This window comes from Syngnathus typhle, linkage group LG6 (assembly GCF_033458585.1).
Source record: "Syngnathus typhle isolate RoL2023-S1 ecotype Sweden linkage group LG6, RoL_Styp_1.0, whole genome shotgun sequence".
In the NCBI taxonomy this organism is placed as follows: Eukaryota; Metazoa; Chordata; class Actinopteri; order Syngnathiformes; family Syngnathidae; genus Syngnathus; species Syngnathus typhle.
Window position 1 is genome coordinate 4268965 of NC_083743.1, and position 21001 is coordinate 4289965.

General features: G+C 46.6%; 1 protein-coding gene across 3 annotated transcripts; it reads left to right on the top strand.

The window, feature by feature from the left end:
• Positions 1 to 3188: 3188 nt before the first annotated feature.
• arhgap32a (Rho GTPase activating protein 32a) lies at positions 3189 to 19144 on the top strand. 3 transcript variants are annotated; one of them, XM_061281347.1, is made up of 23 exons: positions 3192 to 3722; positions 7417 to 7522; positions 8126 to 8219; positions 8664 to 8746; positions 8890 to 8974; positions 11125 to 11211; positions 11273 to 11410; positions 11483 to 11575; positions 11652 to 11774; positions 11892 to 11969; positions 13073 to 13154; positions 13261 to 13410; positions 13751 to 13853; positions 13973 to 14117; positions 14210 to 14292; positions 14385 to 14492; positions 14557 to 14702; positions 14768 to 14981; positions 15075 to 15223; positions 15302 to 15376; positions 15440 to 15778; positions 15835 to 15948; positions 16247 to 19144. In XM_061281347.1, exons 2-23 carry the CDS (start codon positions 7431 to 7433, stop codon positions 18139 to 18141), a joined length of 4476 nt encoding a protein of 1491 aa, XP_061137331.1. In that variant the 5' UTR covers positions 3192 to 3722; positions 7417 to 7430; the 3' UTR covers positions 18142 to 19144. The 3 variants fall into 3 exon arrangements, with proteins under 3 accessions (XP_061137329.1, XP_061137331.1, XP_061137332.1); XM_061281345.1 differs by having other exon boundaries at positions 3189 to 3722; positions 15075 to 15376; XM_061281348.1 differs by lacking the exons at positions 3192 to 3722; positions 7417 to 7522 and adding an exon at positions 7574 to 7809 and having other exon boundaries at positions 15075 to 15376.
• The last annotated feature ends 1857 nt before the right edge of the window (positions 19145 to 21001 follow it).

Here is a 21001-nt window from a genome sequence, read left to right on the forward strand (position 1 = left end):
TGGCGTTCAAAAACAACGTTCTTTTGTGGACTGCAGTAGCCTCTGAATGCTTCCAAAACTTCCTCCATCGTTGCTTCCTCCCCTTCTGGGGTAATGGCAAGTGTATTATACACTTCCAGCGCCTCTTCGCCGACAGTGTGGAGCAGGATGGCAATTTTAACCCCCTCATTTTTATCCACCGCGCCAGAAGCAACCATATAGAGCTGGAAACGCTGCTCCCACCTGCGCCAGTTTTCAGCGAGGTTCCCCGTGATTATCAGCGGAGACGGTGGCCTGAACTGCTCCATGTCGGCTGTGTTAGCTCCCGTTAGCTTGCCGCTTGTCTTCGGTCAACACGTGTTGAATACTGTCCTTGACTTACTCCGTAACTCCGTCTTCTGACACCATGTTGTGGCTTTATGCTCTGATACACTGTTGTAGTGTTGTCACTAACCGTGGGTTGCTTACTGGTTGTTTCACCAATAATACACGGAGGCAAGGATGCAGTACAAGTCGATCTTTTACTGCCCGCTCAGTCAACATCTCCCCGACTCTCAATACAGACAGACCACACAGTCGAGCACCGAGTGCTCGATTCCAATCTACCACAGTGATGTGGCCTCAAAAGTAAAATCCCATCAATCAAATTTCCTATCTTAACCAATTTTAGCAAAATGATGATCTCTGAATTTACTCACAAAAAATTCAATGTTAGCCTTTTAGCTAATATTCTTTAGCATGAGTCGCAGTAAGTAGATACACAGGTTCATTGTTAACTTCTGCCATCTAGTGGAAGAGTGTGTAATTGTTCTACATGTCAATATAAGTCGCGAACAAAGATAGTCCACCTAAGATTGTCTTTAGAAAAAAATAAAAATCCCTCTGATGAATCTAAATTTGCTCAGCGGCTGAAGCGTTTACGAGCGTGTCAGCGGATTCTCAGCACTCTAACTTGGTGCTACGTTCAAAACTTTGTGGTGCTGTAGATTAGAAAACTACAACCTCTTTTTTGTTTGTGTTTCTGGTGGGGAGGGGGCGGGGGGTGCTAAAACTAGAGCCGTCAATCATAACCGTGTTGATTACAATGGTGGCGATAAACCATACTGGAAAAAGAAAATTGTGTACGCTTCCGAAACGTGGGCCAAAAAAGACCCCAATTAGATTTGTGATCTTCAAATGACCTCAACATGTTTCTATGTGTGTGCGTGCTTCCAAGGTACCCTCTCGAAAAAGTAGTGCTGATATTGAGTGGACTCACTTGTAGCTCTACCATCTCACGTTAGCAGCAATTTTTTCTCAAGCACATCACTGCAGGGGCGTCTCTCGCCACACCACTATCGATGGAACCTTTTCACCATGACGTCACACCGTGTCCGCACTTCCGCAGATGCTTTTTAATCCACGCACTTCCCACAATTTATAACCGCAATTATTCTACCAACCACCATTGCGCTCCAGAGTTCAAAACAAGCAAAAAAACAGAAATGGCTTTTTTTTGGGGGGCACAAGTGAAGGGAAGTGCAGGAGACGGTGGTGTGACGTCACGTCGCAAAGGGTCTCGTATTCCTCGTCGTACTGTACCGGTTAGCCACATCCTCTTCTTCTAGAAACGGATTTCGTCTTCCGAGATCTTTTTTTTTTTTTTTTCTTGCATTCTCCAAAAGAATCTTGTACAGCGTTAAAGATGGCTGCTTTGGACGTACTGTCAGCTCCGTTGTTTTTGTTTTTTTTCGGTCACAACTTCTCTGCTTCACTAGCTCCTGTCGGAAGTTGTTACTTTCTGAAACAAATGATACAATTCTTTTTATTGTATTAATCTTGCATGTAGAGACAATACCAACCTTTAGCAATCATTCACGGACATCTGAGCTGGTTGTTAAATGGACAGAAAGCTAGAATAATATGTAGTTTTTTCTATATTCTCTGTTTTTTATGTGTACCAGCACTGAGGAACTAGAATGTATTATGATTATGATTCTTATTATTGTAGGCTACAATAAAAATAAAAAAAAGCACTACATTGTTAACTGTTTTAGCGTAAAATGCTCATAATCAAGCAAGTAAGCCACGTAGTGCTTCAGAGGAACATTTTCCATTCTCCACCCGTCCACCTGACTCTGTGCTGTACATCACGTTTACATTCTGTTTCCGGGTGCAAAATCCACATTTGTAAATATCGTGGCGCAATGAACTCGTTTATTTACTCTTTTGTTGTTCCGTCATGTCATCAGGTTTAACATGGACACATTGTGAGCAATTAACTCATACTGTATGGTGCTGTACCAAAGCCTTATGTATGATATTTGTATTACTTTTCTCACCGCTGTCAAGTGGCATCTGTAAAATCATTTTCTTTTGTGTGTGTGTGTGTGTCTGTGCGCGCGCGTGTCTGAGTGTGTGTGAAGGAAACAGAAACAAGCTAAAAAAAAAAAAACTCACTCTGGCCTGGTTCCAACCCTTCGGCCTTTTTAAGGGAAGAAAAAGCGCCACAGGCGCAAGTTGTTGCCGAATGAGCGCACCATCTCAGCTCATCCTCGCCACATGCTGCAGCCTGCGAGAATATGAACACATTCATGTCACCATATCATGTCCAACGCTTAGTCCCATAAGGAATTTTCTCTCAAATTTTTGTATTTTGACATAATAAAAAAGACAAAAGAGGTCTTTCCTGTTTCTTTATTGAAAGCTGTACATTGCTTTGTTTTGCTACCCATGTAAATTGGATGTTCCTTTTTTTCTATCGACTGAAACAGAACAGTTAAACCACATACTCAGAACAAAAGAGGGACAACAAAGTTGGAAAACAGGCTTTGGTCTAACTTCCGATTAATTGAAAAGGTCAGTCTGAATCATTTTGTTCATAAAGTGTAATTCACATCCGAGACACCGGGTGTAAGTGTTGTGCATTTTTGTCAATATGACCTCTTGTCAAAGCACAACGCATTTATTCAAAGTTAAATATTAATGCAGACATCTTAAATTTGTAGTTAATGTTTAATTTTTTTTGTTTTTTTTAAGGAAAAGCTAATTACAAGGAGGCTTGGGTGGAGTGAGAAAAACAAATACGTCCAAGGAGAATGACCTTTGTGCTTTTTACTCAAATTCAAGAGCCCAGAGGCATGCTGGGAAACAAACACACAAGTATGTGCACACACCTGGGGTAACCACCTGTTAATCCACTCGGTAAACACTGAAATAACTTCGGGACATTCTGTCTTCTGCAAACTGCAAACAATTTGAATATTATGGCTAGTATTAGCATGGTAGCCACCTCCCACCTACACACTCGCTTATATAAGCGTGCGCGCTCGTGCTGGATCAAGGTTCATTTTGGCTTTGTGGACACTTACGAAACTGAGCCCCCCCCCAACGGACCCTCCCACGCCTTCATCTACTTCACAGCCTGATTCCTCGGCAGTGACTCGGCGTGGGAAACACCACCCGCGCGTTGGCTAGCAAGCGCCATCCATCCGAAGCGCGGGCACGGAGGCGGTGCCGTGCGCGCTCCCGTGCCAGAGTGCAGTGAGACGCACCAGTAAGCGGAGAAGCACCTCAGGAGACAGCCAGGAGCTCCTTTGCCGTTTTTTGTTTTATATTTTTATTCATTCCGATTTTGGACGTTCTCAACAGCGGACACCATCGCCGGGCGTCGATGCAGTGCCATGTCGACAACATCCTGGCGGATGCCGAGGAGCTGCTCTCTTCGGCGGTTTAGACCAGCGGAGGACATCCGGCCGCAGCAGGTAGGAGGACGCACGAAGCCGCACTCATCCTTCCGTCATGACAGCACGTAACACACACACACAACGTTAGACTGCACAGTCGATGGACACACACGTTGTCATGCAGAAAGAGCAGCAAATGTGGCAAGGTGAAGGGTGGGTGGGGTTCGGACACAGGTGTTGCTTTGGTGCGCCAGGTCAGAGTCCACCTGCAAAGAAGTTAACCCAGTTAGCTGTTACCGGCCACTTGACACTTAAAGCAGAGGTGTCAAACTCGTTTTTTTTTTCGCGGGCCGCATTGTAGTCATAGCTTCTTTCGGAAGGCCATTATGACTGTCAACCCAAATATCAGACGAGTAAAAAATGGTCAAATATGTTAAAAAAAAAAAGAAGATATTATTAAAAATAAAGACGATTTGCAATTCTAGTAATGACACGAATTTGATGCACAATTTGTCTTCGCGGGCCACATAAAATGATGTGGCGGGCCGTATCTGGCCCCCGGGCCTTGAGTTTGACACCTATGACTTAAAGCAATAATAATAATGTAATACTACCTATCAGTTTGCCCCCCCCCCCCCCCCCACACACACACACACACACACACACACTCGCTCTTCCTGTTACTGTACATGTCTGCATTATTATGCATAATCATTTTAATAAACACAGCAACCAAAAAAAAAATGCAACCTTATATATGATCAAGGCGTTTTGGGATGAGTATGCTATGTAAAATGACAAAACAGACTAGTGACAAATAATAGTGCACAAGTAACGTTTTAAAACTTGAGAAGTATAATAGTGTCATTGTTTGTCCGGAATTTTGTAACTTAAATGGGTGTGACAAGGTGTGAGAATGAGTCACTTAATCCGACAATAAATCCGGTTATTTTGATAGCCATCATTTAGACATTGGTCAACTTGAAATTCAAAATCTCAAAAGTGAATATTCAAAATTTGCAGTGCGCTGTGAAAGCAGAATTGTTAGCTTTGTGTTAAACCAAATTTACATAATTTTTATGCTTCTTGGAATAAATAGATGAAAAAAAATATTTGATTCATCGGAAAATAATTGACGGAGCAATTGATTGCTAAAGCAGTCGTTTGTTGCGTCTTGGGTAGTATCAGATTTTTTGTAATGAACTTTCATCGACTTTTTCAGTACCGTGTGGTGGTTCCCAACCTTTATCGCTCCCATTCTGTGAATTTTTCTAATCGCCAATCAAGGAAATCTAGTCAAATGGTTTACAAGGTGCCAAATGTGCAAATTATTAAGCACACTATGACTGCGCCCAGTATTTCAATAAGAGTGCACCGTTGCACCGCGGAATGCAGTCAACACGGGCCCCGCGGTGTAGAGGAGGCCGCCGGTTACCATGGCAACCCCTCCCGTCCACGCCGACGACTCCAGACTGAGGATGAGGTGGCGAGAGCAGGGTAATAAGCCTCCCAGAAACCTTTTGACTCGCTCAATCTGCCCGAGGCGGCGTCTTACCCGCCCCTTCTCCTTTCCAGCCATTTTTTTTCAAGTGTGTGTGTGGGGGGCGGTGTCGTACGATCACGTAATCTTCTCCAAATCTGCCAGATTAACTTGATGTCGGCTCACACGGTGGCTCAATCTCCCCGTCGTCACACCGAGGCCAGGGTGCACGGCGATTAAGCACGCTCTGATTAAATTGTGGACAATAAAGCCACAAATATTTAATCAACACGCCCGTCCGTCGTTCCGTCCGTCTCTCACCCGAGATGACGATGTAATCCCACCTCGCTAAAAATAGACCACAAAGACAACTTTTGCCAAGACTCTTGTCGACTCCTACACCGATTACATCACTATGCGGTATTGATGAGCATTTGGATACATTCTTGGTGGACTATAAGAGAAATGTATCCGTGACTAATCGGGCTCATCTGCTCATGTTTACGCTGAGAAAATATGTCGGCAGACATTCGTCCTGTCAAGACAGCAGCAGCTGAAACGCATTCCATAAACAGCCCGCATGGAGTAAGCTCGTCCTATTTTTTGCCATGTAGGCCATCAGATAGATGTCGTTTTTATTTTCAATGCGGGTTTAAAAAAAAGAAACCTTTTAAGTATTGGTGCTTCAAAGGGTTCCTTCCAGGAAGACTGTCTTGTTTGTTGCTGCTTCAGGACCAGCAGAACCGTGGTGGCGTCTGCTTTGCCGCAGAAGATACGATGTAACGTTACATTCGTGTCAGAACGTGCGCTTTGTTCGACGATGACGTCTTCATGTTTAGCTTTCTCAGTACGAGCCATTTTATCTACCTGAAGATCGAGAGTCTACAATGTGATCCATTTAAAAACAAAATTGCAACGATAGCTGTCATGGTTTATCTTGGCGCCATTTTTTTTTTTCTTATCACACAAAAACCTGGCATTTGCACTGGGGTGTGTAGACTTTTTATAGGTCAATGAGAGTAGCACTATGCTGAACATATTGATGAAGAAATTCAAACATCTCATTTGACTTGACGGGCGTGTCAAGCTCATGTTTTTCAGTCGATGTTAGCCTTCACATTTTAGAACAGCATTTTTTATTTTATTTTTTTGTCCTCGGCGTGCGATGCTGTAGTCGACAAGGCCAAGTATTCGACTCGTACGCTGCATTTTTCCGCCATTCCCCCGAGAAATGCGCTGTAATTCCAGATATTGTAAATAAAGATAAGACCAAGGTGAGGCCCCGCGTTTTGAAATCAAACGACACGTCAAAGGCATTTGGAGCGCTTGTATGAAAATGAATCGCAGTCTGGTCCTGTCCGCCTGCTTGCATTCTGCTGAGTCATCAAGTCCGTCAACAGCCAGCCAGCGAGGCTCCAAGCCAGCCAGCCAGCCAGCCAGCCGCGTTCCTGGTGGGAAAGTGCTCCGGTGATGAGTCCACTCCCAACGTTTCAATGCTGATTAGTGACGACCTGGAACGGCTTCCGCGTTTAAATGTAATGGAGCCTTTAGTGCTTCTTGCGCCCCTATGCCCCCACTCATTGTTTGTCGCCAAGCATTCATTGCAAAGCTAGTTATGGGGAGATTGTGGCGAGGACCATTAGAGAGTCTGGTTTCGTTGTGTCCATGCATTCCTTCTGTTTGTTTACACGACATGAAGAGAGAAGGAGTAATCATATCAGCCAGCTAATAGCCCCAGAAATACTTTTGGTATCACTTACAAGGTGCTACAGTAGTTACTATTAGGGTTGATCAAATGATCTCATTCAGTTTAGTAAAATTCAATTTTCAAATCACAAAAGTTGCATTAGTGTCTCGCTGTGTGTTCATTTGCCTTTATTTTAGCGGAGCTAGCCGAACATGAATGCAATATATTTGATATGAAACAAACCAAGTAGTTTTTCTTTTTTTTTCTTTTGTATAAAACAACGCACGAAGTTGACCCAAATAGAGTGCTGGTCCCCTTTCATCCAAATCCGGCTAATTTAAGTATTATGCTCCTCAACATAGCCTATTCCATTCCCTTCAGCAAGTAGACGCCCCCCCGCATGCATCATCACCGTGTCAGCTGGCAGCATCGTAGCATGACATCATCACATATTAGTTGGAGCGTCCTCGCCTCAGGAGGAGGCGCTCGCGCGCCGCACACTCTTCCAAGCCTCCCTTCTACTCTTCACCCACCTGCCTTAACGCGCTCTCTTTCTCTCCCCGCCTTTATTTTCTTTATTTTTTTAATCATCCCTCGCGTTTCAGGGAGCTTCGGCATCATGGAGGCTGGCTGCGTGGTTGCCGCGGTGATCGAGAATGCCGCCGCCTCACGGCCCCGGGGGGACCCGGAGAGTCGTCACGTCCTTGAGGGGTGAGAGCATCTCTTGTTATTTTCTGCACTCACAACTTCTACGGAGTCAGCAAGCATCAATGTATCTTCCTTCATGCGAGCACAGCCAATTTACAGTCTGTGACTTCATGTTGCAATCTGAGTCATGTGTGCTCTCATGTCACTGAGCTCATCACCCTGAATAAGTGTGACAACGCCTTCCGCCTTTTTGTTGACCCCTCTACCCGAACTCATTGAGTCACATTTGGAGTCGGTCTTTTGTGAAGCGCTCGACTGGTGGTTGGCCGCCTTTATGGTCGGAAGAATAGGTGAGCTTCACTCCGCTCAGCAAACACAAAAGCCACACCGAGACTGCACTTCCTCTCGGCTTTGTCATGTCTTACTGGCAAGATTGTTCGAATCTTATCAGTCACATGACGAACCATGCTAGTGCAGTGTCATGATTTGAGGGTGACGCGTATATTTGACTCACCTGCCCCCTCTGCTGGCTGACTAGGAAATTACGGCACTTTCAAGCTCGTCACTTAATTGCGCTTGCGGACTAACAAATCATCATAAAAACACCATTAATATGTTGCTTCGGGGTGAGACAACGGTCTTCATCTCCATTTTGTTTCCCTACAGAGACGCGACACCATTCACTCAGTCGAACAAAGATGATGTCTTACCTCAGGCTCCCAGCAGCCCCATAGATGAGGGACAACCACGGGAGATACAGGTACACATGCGGTCAACTGGCAAGATGCCTCATGAACGTTGTGTTCTTTTACCAAAGACGTGCTTTGTCCGTCTATCTTGTGTCATTGCCCTTTTATCGTCTGTTAACAAAGTGCTTTTTAAGTCTCGGCGGGAAATGTAACGCTGGAAGGAAAAACACTAAGTGCACTCGTCTGCTTCTCTTTTGTGGACACGACCAGCCAGTTGGTTGAGTACGCGATGACGAAACCAGCTCGATCCATTTAACTGTGCTTTTAATATTCAAATGCTAACGTGCCTCGGGCCTGTTCAGGGTCGAATCGCAAACGGCGTCGGGTCGATTGCAAACACCAAACAAGATGAACCTGTTCACAAAATGGCTTTGTGTTTGGAGGCGACGAATGACTTTTAGGGCAAAGATGATTTGGCTTGTCCACGTTAACCGCCGTCCGTATTTGTGCGGCAGGCGCGCAGTGATGACATCACAGCCGAGCCCCTCCTGCGCTCCTGCGTCAGCACGGCGAGCATGAAGGTCAAGAACATGAAGAAGTAGGTGCTCCGTGCTATTACGGGCTGCAAATCAGGCCTCGTATCCAGGCCAGTGCAATGAGCTTCCCCACCCCGCCCGCGTCTTTTGCCTCCATCACAGCATCAGACTAGCGTGCTGATGCCGTTGTGCTTTGTGTTTGCAGGTTGACCTTTCCCAAGGGTCACTTTCCCCGTCTGGCCGAATGTGCGCACTTCCACTACGAGACTGCTGACTTTGGGAACGTTGAGGTAAGCCCTCCTTGACAAAAAGTACTTTTTATAGACCACTTAGGCCTAGAGATATCAACCACAACTATTTTTCATACTTATTATTTTGTGCCACTCCCACTAGTTTGTTAGCTCTCTGTTATAATCTCATAATCCAGATCCCGCCAACGTTTTAAAGGCGTGATCTCGCCTATTAGTTTGAGAATAAACCACACGGAATCAGCTTATGACTTTATAAGTCGACATCGCGAACGCGGCTGGCGAAAGTTTAGGCGCTAGCTCTTCTAAAAGCGCATCTGGGCTAATCGAGCTTGAAACGCAATTAGCCCAAATTGTCTGCTTTCCAAAACAATCTTTTCGACATGTCGAAAAATTCCAGCCTCGCTGTTTGCATGCTAATGTTGCATTGGGTGATTAGCATTCGCCTCAAAGCGCTTCTCTTGCCTCCCACACGAGCAGGGTTAGCGCTTGAGGCAGCATCCCAATTTAAGGAGCTGCAGTTCAAGGACAATCACGCAAACTATGAGCCCGTTTGGACCCGGCTGTAAAATCATGCTAAGAAAAGCAGGTGAGATGTTTTTGGACGTGTCAGTAGTGCAGCGTGTAGTACACACAGCGAGGGAGATGTGACGTCAGATGGGGGGGAGGGGGTTGGAAGGATCGGATCTCACTGAACCGGACAAGGGCAGCGAGGACAACCCCCTCCCACCTCCATCCTCTCCAATCTCCCTCACAGCCCCAAACGCAGTGGCAGTTTTCACGGTAGCCGATTCCAGGTCTGGCCGAGACGAGGATTCGCATTCGTTCACTGCCAAGTCGCCTTTTGTGGCGAGACAGAAGCGCTGTTTAGAAAGGGGGGAGGCAGGCGGGGATGGAAGGGGGAGGGGGCACCAAAACGAGGAGGAGGGGAGTCTGAAAGGAGGTGAGACACAGTGCGGAGCATCCTCGTCTCATCTTGATGTTTTGAATGGGAGAGCATGAGCCAGCTTTCCAGCTAGCAAGGAGCAACGTCGTTTTGTGAAGCGAACATTTGAGTTTTCTTCTTTTTTTTTTTTTTTTTTGTGGAGCTTGTGGGAGGTCCAGGACCAAAAGAAAGATCTGCTTCCAGGTAACATGGGCTTGTGCTAGCGTAGCCTTTTATGCTAATGCTTTAATGAAAACTTTTTTTTTTGCTAAATTACATGAAAGAAAAGCAATGAGACTGATTGAAATTTTTGCAGCACTGTTCTGATTTTGTGAATAATGCATGGATGTGATGCAGGGCCAACAAAGAATGACACATTGGTGGCAGTCCAGTGGATGTGCATATCAGGCTTTTGTTACTCTTTCTATAGCCATCATAACAAGTTGGCAGTGATCCATTGGAGGTTTGTTCACAATTGGCTGAGATGGGGCCATTCCAATTAACTCTGCTAACACGCTTTGTATGTTTAATTACTGTTTGGATTATGGCGCGTGGATTTTCTCATTTTTCGTTGAGGCTCAAACCAAGTTTTTTTTTTTCTTTACTTTTATATGAAATTTTTGTTGCTTTTTTTTTTTGCATTGTAAATTTGAAAAAGAATTCAAAAGACAGCTTGAAGTGCGACATTTTGCTGCTAATGCAATATCTAGACTTTCCACCCAAGTGGAATTTTGCACACGGCTGACATGCATCAAGACATTGAGCTGATTTTTTGTTTTTTTGTCTTGGTTCTTCTTTTATTTTCTCGTTGTGCCTGTTCACCGCCTCGTAGCAGTAAACTGGGTCGCCGCGCGTTGTGTAACAGCCCGTCTCAATGTGCTTCAAACTGTTATAAATACCCAGAAGCTCCCGCGACTCGTTGCTTCCACATCTGCCAATGTATTCCCAAAACTCTTCTTTTTTTTTTCTTTTTTTTTTTTCCACTCAGAGCATCACTAAAGAGGACGTTTGGTTTGAGCAGAGTAAAAAAAAAAAAAAAAGGCTCAAATCTTATGGAATTAATTATTTATTTGTGATTGCATGATTGATGAATAGTGGACGAAACCGATCCAATTCACGTTTTAATTTTTCGCCTTAGCTGAGTTTTCAAAATGTGTCTGGATACATTTTAGTTTTTATTTCCAGGTCACCTCCGCAGAGGATGTCAATTATTTAGAATCTTATTTTAATCTCATTTACCTTTATTTTTCCTCTGCTTCTTTCTTAGCTGGCCTTTGCAGAAGGACAGAGTGAAATCCAAAAGGGGGCCCAGGACTCCAAAGAACTTCTCTTTCTGGTCCAGATCACCTGCCAGGTACTCTCGCCGCTTCGTGTCAAGATTTCAACATCTTGAAACACTTTGGCCTTCCTTCCAGGCTCGAAACTGGCTGGTGAAGAGATCCTACGAGGACTTTCGTGTGCTGGACAAACATTTGCACTTGTGCATCTACGACCGCCGCTACTCACAACTGGCCGAGCTGCCCAAATACGACCCGGCCAAGGACACGGCCCAGGTATTGGCACTTTGGATTTTCAGGCGTCTGAAACACAACATTCTTAACACTTGCATTTTTTTTCCTCTTCAGGCAGTAAACAAGATGTTGGCCACCTACTTGTCCCGCTTCTCTGTCATCGCCGACAACAAGATCAATTGTGGTCCGGTTCTGACATGGATGGAGGTAGTAAAGCTTTTTGTGTGTGTATGTGGATGAAGTATATGTTGAAATATAGTAAATGTGTGGAGATGTTTTGTAGATTGACAACAAGGGGAACCATATGCTGGTGTCTGAGGAGGCGTCCATCAACGTCCCCGCCATCGCCGCCGCCCACGTCACCAAACGCTACACAGCTCAGGCCACCGATGAATTGACCTTTGAGGTAACAGCACCAGCAAAAAAAAATCAAAATATCTGGATTTGTGTTTGAGCCTTTTATTAGTTGAGCTCGGTATTTGTGCTGCAGTTTAATTGGGGTAATTTTCTTTTTCGTCGTCAGGTAGGGGACATTGTTTCTGTCATCGACATGCCTCCAAAAGAGGACACAGGCTGGTGGAGAGGCAAACATGGCTTTCAGGTAAAGCAATTTTTTTTGTATTATTTAATACGCTTCTTTTTTTTCCGGTGAGGAAAATTTGTGATTATATTCGTCAGTTTAAGCATTTTTTTTTGTATTATTTAATAGGCTTCTAGTAATTTTCTTTGTATTATTTAATACTAGGGGTGTAAATCGCGGGTTTTGTCACGATACGATATCATATCGATACAAAGAACTACGATACGATATTTGCCGATATCTTAAAGCCTGCTGCGATTCATTCACGATATATCACGATATAGTGCTCTACGATCGATATATATTTTTTTTTAAATAAAAAATATAGAACAATATCCTGATTTATAACAATTCATACGCAAAATCAACAAGGTACTGCAAAGTCTTTATTTAGGAAATTACAAGAGTATTGTAGTATACAAAGTGCTTATTTTAACACTGAACTTTGATGTCGTGTTGTTTCTTTAAATGTGCGGCAAGATTTGTGCTCCCCGAATATTTGATCACCGCATGGCAGGATTTACAAACTACAATTGTCTTGGCCGTTGAGTCATCTTTTCTTTGGAATCCAAAGTGCTTCCAAAGAATGACTTGAAGCCTAAAGGGGAGCCAATTTCCTCGTCTTTTTGGACACTAGCCATAGCACCCGCCCAGGAGCCGCGTACTAGTTGTCGACTCCCCTTTCACGTGTCTGCTCTGCTCACAACACAACACGCCCCCGCACTGCTCCCGGAAAGAGGAAGCAAGCAACAATGAGCTGGATTTCAAAATAAAGTTGCGTCTAAAACGCGGCGATATAAATTGATGTTTACGTTTAGCATCGATGCCAATAAATCGTAGAGCATTATATCGATTAGTCGATGTGTATCGATGAATCGTTACACCCCTATTTAATACACTTCTTTTTATCCTGGTGAGGTATTTTGTGATTTATTTTTTTTGTCAGGTAAAGCGTTTTTCTTTTGTTTGTTTTTGTTTTTTTTTAAAAATGTTTTTTTTAATTTATTTATTAAATAAGGTTTTTTTTCTGGTGAGGATTTTTATTTTATTTTATTTGCAGTCATAATCAATATAAGAAATAGATTGGAAATCCCAAATAAACGTGTCTTCCACGGACTTCTCAGGTTGGTTTCTTCCCGAGCGACTGCGTCGAGCTGATAAACGACAAGCTTCCTCCCAGCGTTCAAAGCTCGGTTCCCAAACCAGGTACGCCGCCCCTCTTTATTCTTTACTGCATAATTGATGTCCAACTTCCTCCTGGGACACGAGACAGATTGCACTCAAGTGAGCTTTTTGTGTCTCCCATCGACAGTATGTAAGAAGCACGGCAAGCTGGTTACCTTCCTGAGATCTTTCATGAAGTCACGGCCGCCGCCGCAGAAGCTTCGCCAGCGCGGCATTCTCAGGGAGCGAGTGTTCGGCTGCGACCTGGGCGAACACCTCCACAGCTCCGAATACGAAGGTGAATGATTGCGACGAAAGCAAGAATTTAAAAAGAAAAAACGATAAGAAAAAATTGCTTCTATAAAATTTCAATAATGTCGATCAATAAACGAGAGCATCGGCATTAGCCTGCTTGTGTCGGTTGGATCAATTCCATGTCGGTTTTTAATCCTCTCAAGGGATTTATTCATAATCGGGGGTGGGGGGGGGGGGGACGCTTAATATCAGCAGCCACCCTCATCCAGTGCAATGAAATTTTATAGCTCGCAATGACTCATGCTGTGTTGTTGGCTGTAACAAAAAGACATTTATTGCCTTCAAGCTGGCTTTAAATTGTTCCTTTTGGTGTGTGCCTTCAGTCCCTCAGGTTGTGAAGAGTTGCGCCGAGTTCATCGAAAAGCACGGCGTGGTGGACGGAATTTACAGGCTGTCTGGAATCTCCTCCAACATCCAGAAACTCAGGTTGCTTTTAAAATGGATTTGTTTATATGTTTTGAAAAATCTTTTTTTGGAGTACTCTCTCTGTTTTTTATTTTTTTCATGTATGCTTATGTCATGGTTTTTAATTTGTCCACGTTCAGGCACGAGTTTGACTCGGAGCAGATTCCCGACCTGAGCCGAGATGTCTTTCGACAGGACATCCATTCGGTGGGCTCCCTCTGCAAGTTGTACTTCCGAGAGCTTCCTAACCCTCTGCTCACCTACCAGCTGTATGACAGATTCTCAGTGAGTTTTTTTGGGGTTGCTGACGACACAAATTTAAAAAAAAAAAAGCGAGCGTGAGAATGGGATCCTAAGCCTCTTTGTCTCGCTCCCAGGAGGCCGTGTCTGCAGCCACAGATGAGGAGAGGCTGGTTAAAATCCACAACGTCATCCAGCAGCTGCCGCCTCCACATTACAGGTCTGCTCCATAGCTCGCTAGCACATCCTAGTGGCTACAAATGCAACTGCATGTTCAAAAACATAATACTAATGATGACACTCAATGTGCAGGACGCTGGAGTACCTCATGAGACACTTGTCCCATCTGGCCACTTTTAGTTGCAGCACCAACATGCACACGAAAAACTTGGCCATCGTGTGGGCACCAAACTTGCTCAGGTGAGTCAGCCATTGAAGTGTTCATTGCTTTGCTCAACTAAGACACTCTGGCTGTGCGTTTCAGATCCAAACAAATTGAGTCGGCCTGCTTCAGCGGCACGGCGGCCTTCATGGAGGTGCGCATCCAATCGGTGGTGGTGGAGTTCATCCTCAACAACACCGAGGCGCTCTTTAGCACCAAGCTCAACGCTATCATTCGGGAAAGCGCCGGTGAGTGCAAAAATCTGCGTGATTGCTCCACAAGGTGGCGCTGACTGGGAGCGTGTATCTCCTAGGTAACAACACCTTATCCAGACCCAAATCTCTACTGGTCTGCTCGCCGTCCACCAAGCTACTGTCTCTGGAGGAGGCTCAAGCCCGCACTCAGGCTCAGCTTAGCTCGCCAGCCACCACGCCCTGCCTCAGCCACAGCGACTACATCGAGGTCGGGGAAGGGCCCGGGGCTCTGCTGGGCAAGTTCCACACGGTCATTGAGCTCCCGCTGGAGAGGTGCGTTCAAGGACCGGCTCGTCTAATTTTAGTGCTAGACGTGTTTGGAGTTGAAATCGCCCCCCCCCCCCCCCTCCCTTTTCTGTTTCGTAGTGTCAAGCGGGCTCCGAGCAAAGCCAAGAAGTCTCCTGTGGGCAACTGGCTGTCCTTCTTCCACCTGGGTAAGTCGCACTCCGTGTCCAAACGTAAGCTGAAGCGACACCCCAGCGAGCCCAACGAGATAAAGAGCATCGCACTGCCAGGTGGGCTCGCTGACTCGTGGCGCCTTTTTCATCTTCCGTTTAATCGGCGCGCACGATTCACTTTTCTTGCCGAAATAGGCGGGAGGGGCGACAGCGGCACATTGCGCTCGGCCAAAAGCGAGGAGTCGCTCACCTCGCTGCACAATCTGGAAGGTAATTTTCCCCACGCTGCAAAGAATGATGTTTTTCACATTTCAAAATATTTTTCCTGTTTAGGCGATCCTCCAGAGTACCAGCATCTCCGTCCCCGCTCAACCAGCGAGGCCGTGCCCGCGTCCGACCGAGATGACGTGTTCAGAACCAGAAGCAAACCTCCGTCGAGTCAGAACGGCACCCAAGAAGCTTCGCCCCCCCTGCCGGAGGACGACATCGAACTGGACCCGCCCGTGGCCGGAATGTCCTCCCTGGACTTTGACCCCATGTCCTTCCAGTGCAGCCTGGCTTCCGGGACTCCTCGGGCACCCCGCAACAGGGAGGGACTCCAATTCAGGAGGGACGAGTCAGACGCCACAACTTCTCCAAACAACGTCAACAGCCCTGCGCAGCTCCGAAAAGGTAAGCGAGGAAATCTCCGGCAGACGTTCCGACTTTTCACCTTTTGCAACCCGCAGCGGAGACGGCGGATGCGAAAGAGCTCCGAGCACCTTACGGGCATTGCAGCCCGCGCAGCTCGGCCAGTCAGGCGTCGGCGCTGACGGACTCCACGCAAACCCTGCCGGATCCAGGTCAGTAGGACTCACCTGTAAAGTCAACACTTCTTGTACAGTGCATCCAGGAAGGATTTTGCAGCACTTCCATTTTTCTATATTTTGTTGTCATGGGCTCATTCCAAAATTGGTTTCCTCAAAATACCATAAAAGGCGGGAGAAATAAAGTTCTCTGAATACTTTCCGCATGCACTGTACATAGTTAGCGTGTTTATGTAGATTCTTATGAAAGCTTTTGTGTCCTGTCCCATCACGTCTTACCATAGCTTTGTTTGTCCTGTCATACTGTAGCGTTGTTTGTCTTCTGCCCCCCCAGGAGCAGATAGACTTATGAGTTCAGTGTCTATTCTCCCTCCTCACCCTTCCCCGACGAGCGCCGCACGCAAGCTGGCTCTGGCGCTGGCCGAGTCGGCGCAAAAGGCCGGCGGCGGCTCGCAGAGAAGAAGGAACCACCCGGCTCGCCCTCTCCAGCGGCAGGAAGCTCAGGACAGGCCGACTCGGCCGTCGGCTCTGGATCTCAAAATGTGCCCGCAGCCGTACGCCGGCGCCTCCCAGTGGCAGACGCCCGCGCACCTCTACTCGCAAGCGGAGAGTAACTTCACGCCCAACGTCAGCCCGCTCGGCTCGGGCAGCCTGGACTCCCGGCACGGCGACGTCACGCCGGAGGAGCCCGCCTATCAAAGCGTGGGCGTTTCCACTCCCACCGAGCCCGTCTTCTCCCCGCGCAGCCCCTTGACCTCCCCCGTCTACGCCAACGCCGACTCCATCAACATCTTTAACTTCCGCGCCGTCCTGGCCGAGACCTCCATGCCCGCCTCCATCGACGAAGTCCTCCCGCGATCTTTCCAGTCTCCATCATTCCGCCGCTATGCTTACGGAGCGCTCGGCCCGCTCGACGACGTCCAACGCAACCCGTGCCATCGGCCCCCGCATTCCTTTCTCTCCGGACGACTCGCTCGCTGCCTTCGACCCGACGCTCTGCCCCGTCACCTCTCGGGACCGAGACACGTGTTCAGGCAGTCCTCGGAGAGCCGCTGCGCCGCCTCCGGGTTAGGACCGCCCCTGTCGCCTCAGTACCAACGCTACTACCGAGACCAGCAACTTCCGGGCGCCGGCCAGCCACAGCAAAGCCACTGGCAGCGCTCCGAAGACGGCATGGTTCTGCACCCCGCCATCAGGCGGGCGCGCTCCTTCCACGCCCCGCAAATCAGTCGCTACGAGCTGGCCGCCGACGTCCTGCCCCCTGATTTTTATCCTGAGCAGGAGGCGGCTTATCAGAGGCTGCTCCAGCCCCACTTTGAGGACGTTCAGGTTCAACAAGTGCTGTACAACCCTTACCCGGATTTGAACCCTAGCGACTACCGAGATGCTTTAGACCCTTTCCAACGTAACAGTATCCGCCACGGTCAGCCTTACAGGACACGGTCCAACAAGGAAAGAGCGCCGCCAGAGTTCTACTACTCCCCACGACACGGCCACCCTCCCGAAAGGGAACTTTTCATGAACAGCGACGACTTGGTCGTTTACCAGACGCAGGAGAGTAAAATAACGTCTGCCTACGACAGTCCGGTTTCCCCGGCCGGCTCGACGGGAAGAGAGATCGTGCACATAAGGAGTAAGTCGGATCCGGGAAACGGGATGCTGTCGGCCGCCAAAAGGGAAAGCCAAAGCGCCGTCAAGGCTACTTCGCCCTCCTTTCAGCAGCCGCATCGCGTCCTCGTCAACGAGAGCGCCTCGCAGCGTCGTCGCCAGGCGCCGCTTCGGAAAATCCCCTCGCTGCCCGAGAGCGGCTTTGCCGAGCTGAGCGACAGAAGGCAAACGGACCCTTTCAAGAACGCCCGAGCCGGCATCCTCAGGAAGCCCGAGCGATCGCAGAGCACCCGAGAGAATCGCCATCATCACCGCCCCGCCAAATCGCCAATGGGTGCCGAACACGCCGGATCCTTTTCCTCTCAGCCCAACAGAAGGACCCAGAGCGCCAAAGTGCGGCCCGTGCGCTACGACCACACGGCGGGGGGCTTTTACGCAGCGCCCCGGCCTAAATTCACAAGATCCACCCAAGCCGGGCCCGGGTACTCGCCGGGCCCGGACACCACGGTGTCGACCGCCGCCGCCGTTCCGCACGCCGGCCACAGGCTGCTGTCCAAGGCTCTGGCTCAGGATGCTTTTTATCAGTCGGCAGTCAGGACACACTCCGGCGTCCGTGAGTGACACTCGCGGCTTTTTATGTCCATGCACAGTTGGGCCAAAGGAGAACAGCACTTTATCCTCTGCCAGACCATCCGACTGTTTTTTTAAGCCTTCCGTTGAACCTGCTGGAGCTGTACAAAGCTGCCGCTAGGGGGGAGAGGGGGGGGGGGCATGCTGCTAGTGGCATCTTTACCAATATTTTCATTTAAACCAGGGCTGTGGAACCTAAGAGTCAATACTTCAATGCATTTTATTCCTAGGAGTCTATACCTAAAATAGTTTATCTAATTAAAACAACAACAACATAACATCAGACCAAAGGTTCCCCAGCTCTGCTTTAGCGTTTCAATTTGACAAAATGGCTGTCATGTTTTAGTTGCTTACAACCCAAGGGAAGACAAGGTCAATTTTAATGAGTTGAGTACGCTGAAGAAGGTGTACAGATTTTATTTTCTAAGTGTGGTTCTGTATGTTTTGTAGAAAACCACGCAGCTGACTAAAAACATGGCCAATGTACTGTGCATGTCTCATTGCAGTGCGCTCAAAACTGGAAGCACTTTGTATGAAAACACATTGTCTTAACAATGCATCGGCGTGACGTCTACTCCAAACCTCTGGATAGAAACACCTGATATATTTTTCTGTGGAAACACAAATGCTTGCTCGCTTGCTCGGAATCGTCGTGGAATGCAGAAAAAAAAGGCGCACTTTTTCAAAACGGGAATCGACCTCATTGCGATCGCTGACTTCGATGTTTTATGAAATCATGAAGCTACCGTGTATACGCTCTCTACCTTCGATTGACGCAGCTCCCCCTGTGAGAAAAATCTATTTTTGTCTATTGATGTTTTGTCACATAAATGGTGGAACTGTGACATTATACTAAAGGTGTTTTCCTCTTAAGTTATGTAGAAGATTTTATTCTAATAAGACATGTTCAATACATTTCATTTCTAGTGCTTGTCTTAAAAAAAAGAGAATAAATATATTATCATCCATTCCAAATAAATGATCATTAGAGGCATTTCAATTGTGGCTGTTTCACCGCACGTGTAGTAGTGTTGACAGTCACTAGGTGGCGCTCAGACAAGCCTTTTCTGCGGCTAACAGCAGATCTCGCTCTGCCCAGAAGATCAGGAATGACTCATTGCTTTGAAATAGTTGCTCGGGAAACGTTCAGTATGTGTATGTTAATGACGTCACACGAGTTGACATCCGCATGTGGCAAATGGAGCATATTTATGATCCGGTGCATGGTGTCAATGGTCAAGCATTTATGTGCGCTCATTGATTATTCATGCGCACATTGGCATTCAAAGCGCATGCTCACTGTTCCCCTTCTCGTCTCATAAGCAGCACGTTTCCATTTTCATGCCAGTGAAGGTTGAAGGCAAATTATTTATGGCACACTGGAACAAACCGGAGACACACATACACAAAGGCGGCCTCGAGCAAAATAGTCAAAAGCAATTTCTTTCTAAGGGCTCGGGCGTGATGCAGCACAACCAGATGGGTTTATTCAGTCAAGAATTGTTCCCCTGTTTTTTTTTCCGAAAGGAAAGAATTGAATTGAAAAAGGTTCAAATATTTTTCACATTCTAGCATAATTTGAACAAAGTATTTTCCATGAGAAAGGTTGCGAAAAGCTCGACCAATTTACACGACAGATGAGAGTAGTAAAAAGAAATTTCCTTACACTTTGTACGTCAGACAAATCGTTCCCCTTTCAATAGAATGTTATATTTGATTCGTTTTTCCATAAGCTTAATTTATTTATTAGTAAACAGTGCATTATTTAAAAACATTGTATTGCACAAGAAAGAATTTTACTTATTTATTTTTTTGAACCTCATGCGGCCGAAAATGCGACTTTCGGAGGACGCAGGCTTGGGAATTTGGCAGCGCACATCCGCCTCCAACCGCGAAGAATCGCGTGACGCCACATGCATTTGGCTGCTCACGCGAATGGCGTGCTTAGTTAGAATAAACGACCGATAAACTCAGTAAAAGTAAGTAATAAGTAAACAAGATGATTAAAATAAGCAAAATGGGTTCATATTGTGCATATTAGCCCGATTAAACACTTCCGGATGTGCAAGTTAAGGAGACCCTCGGCGTCGCACTCAAGTCATAATCAGGCAAGTAAATGTTCTGAATGGCAATAATGAGCCTGTTAAAAACATAAAGTTGTCCTAAATCGCTTGATCAATGAGAATGTATGCACTGCATGAAAGTACTCCTTCGCGACGCTGACATTGTATGGACACCGAATGTTACTGTGTTTTCTGTAAAAAACAAAATAACAAAAAGAAAAACACTTCCGGTCATTATTTTAGCTACCACCAGAGGGAGCCTGCGTACCATTATTGTATTGGTATTTGTACCACACTACACACTATTCAGAATGCCTGCAATTCAGTATTTAATCAAAGTACATGAAACTTTTTTCAACCCAGTTAAATTTCTATTTATGCTTTCTCCGTAGGTTTTTCTTCATTTGATGTGTTCTGCAATTGGCTGGCAAGTGACATCATCTCGCTCCATCCAGTTGACCTGCAACCCTGATGGCGAATGACAGAGATTATTTTTGCACAGTGCAAAAGTATCTACATTGGCTTAGAATGAGACATGAAAGACAAAAACTAAAACATATTATTAGAAGTTTTCATCTCATTGCCATAAAGATGCCCCAATGCGAGCATAGAAAGGTTTGAAAACTCTTGGAAGTGACATGAGGAGAGTTCAAGAGCGGGTAACTTTGACCTCTGCGAGAAATGATTGGGGAACATCTGCTAGCATCCAGATGTTGAGATGCGGCAGGTGCGAGTTGAAAGGTGACGTCGCCTCACCAGGGACGCCCCCGTAACTGCCACGCCAAATG

Excerpts from the sequence above, each read along its gene's own strand:
- arhgap32a (XM_061281345.1), top strand. The coding sequence starts at position 7,431 with ATGGAGGCTGGCTGCGTGGTTGCCGCGGTGATCGAGAATGCCGCCGCC. Across the intron at positions 8,747-8,889 it reads AAGGTCAAGAACATGAAGAA|GTTGACCTTTCCCAAGGGTC; the intron begins GTAGGTGCTCCG and ends TTGTGTTTGCAG. Across the intron at positions 13,854-13,972 it reads TCCAACATCCAGAAACTCAG|GCACGAGTTTGACTCGGAGC; the intron begins GTTGCTTTTAAA and ends GTCCACGTTCAG.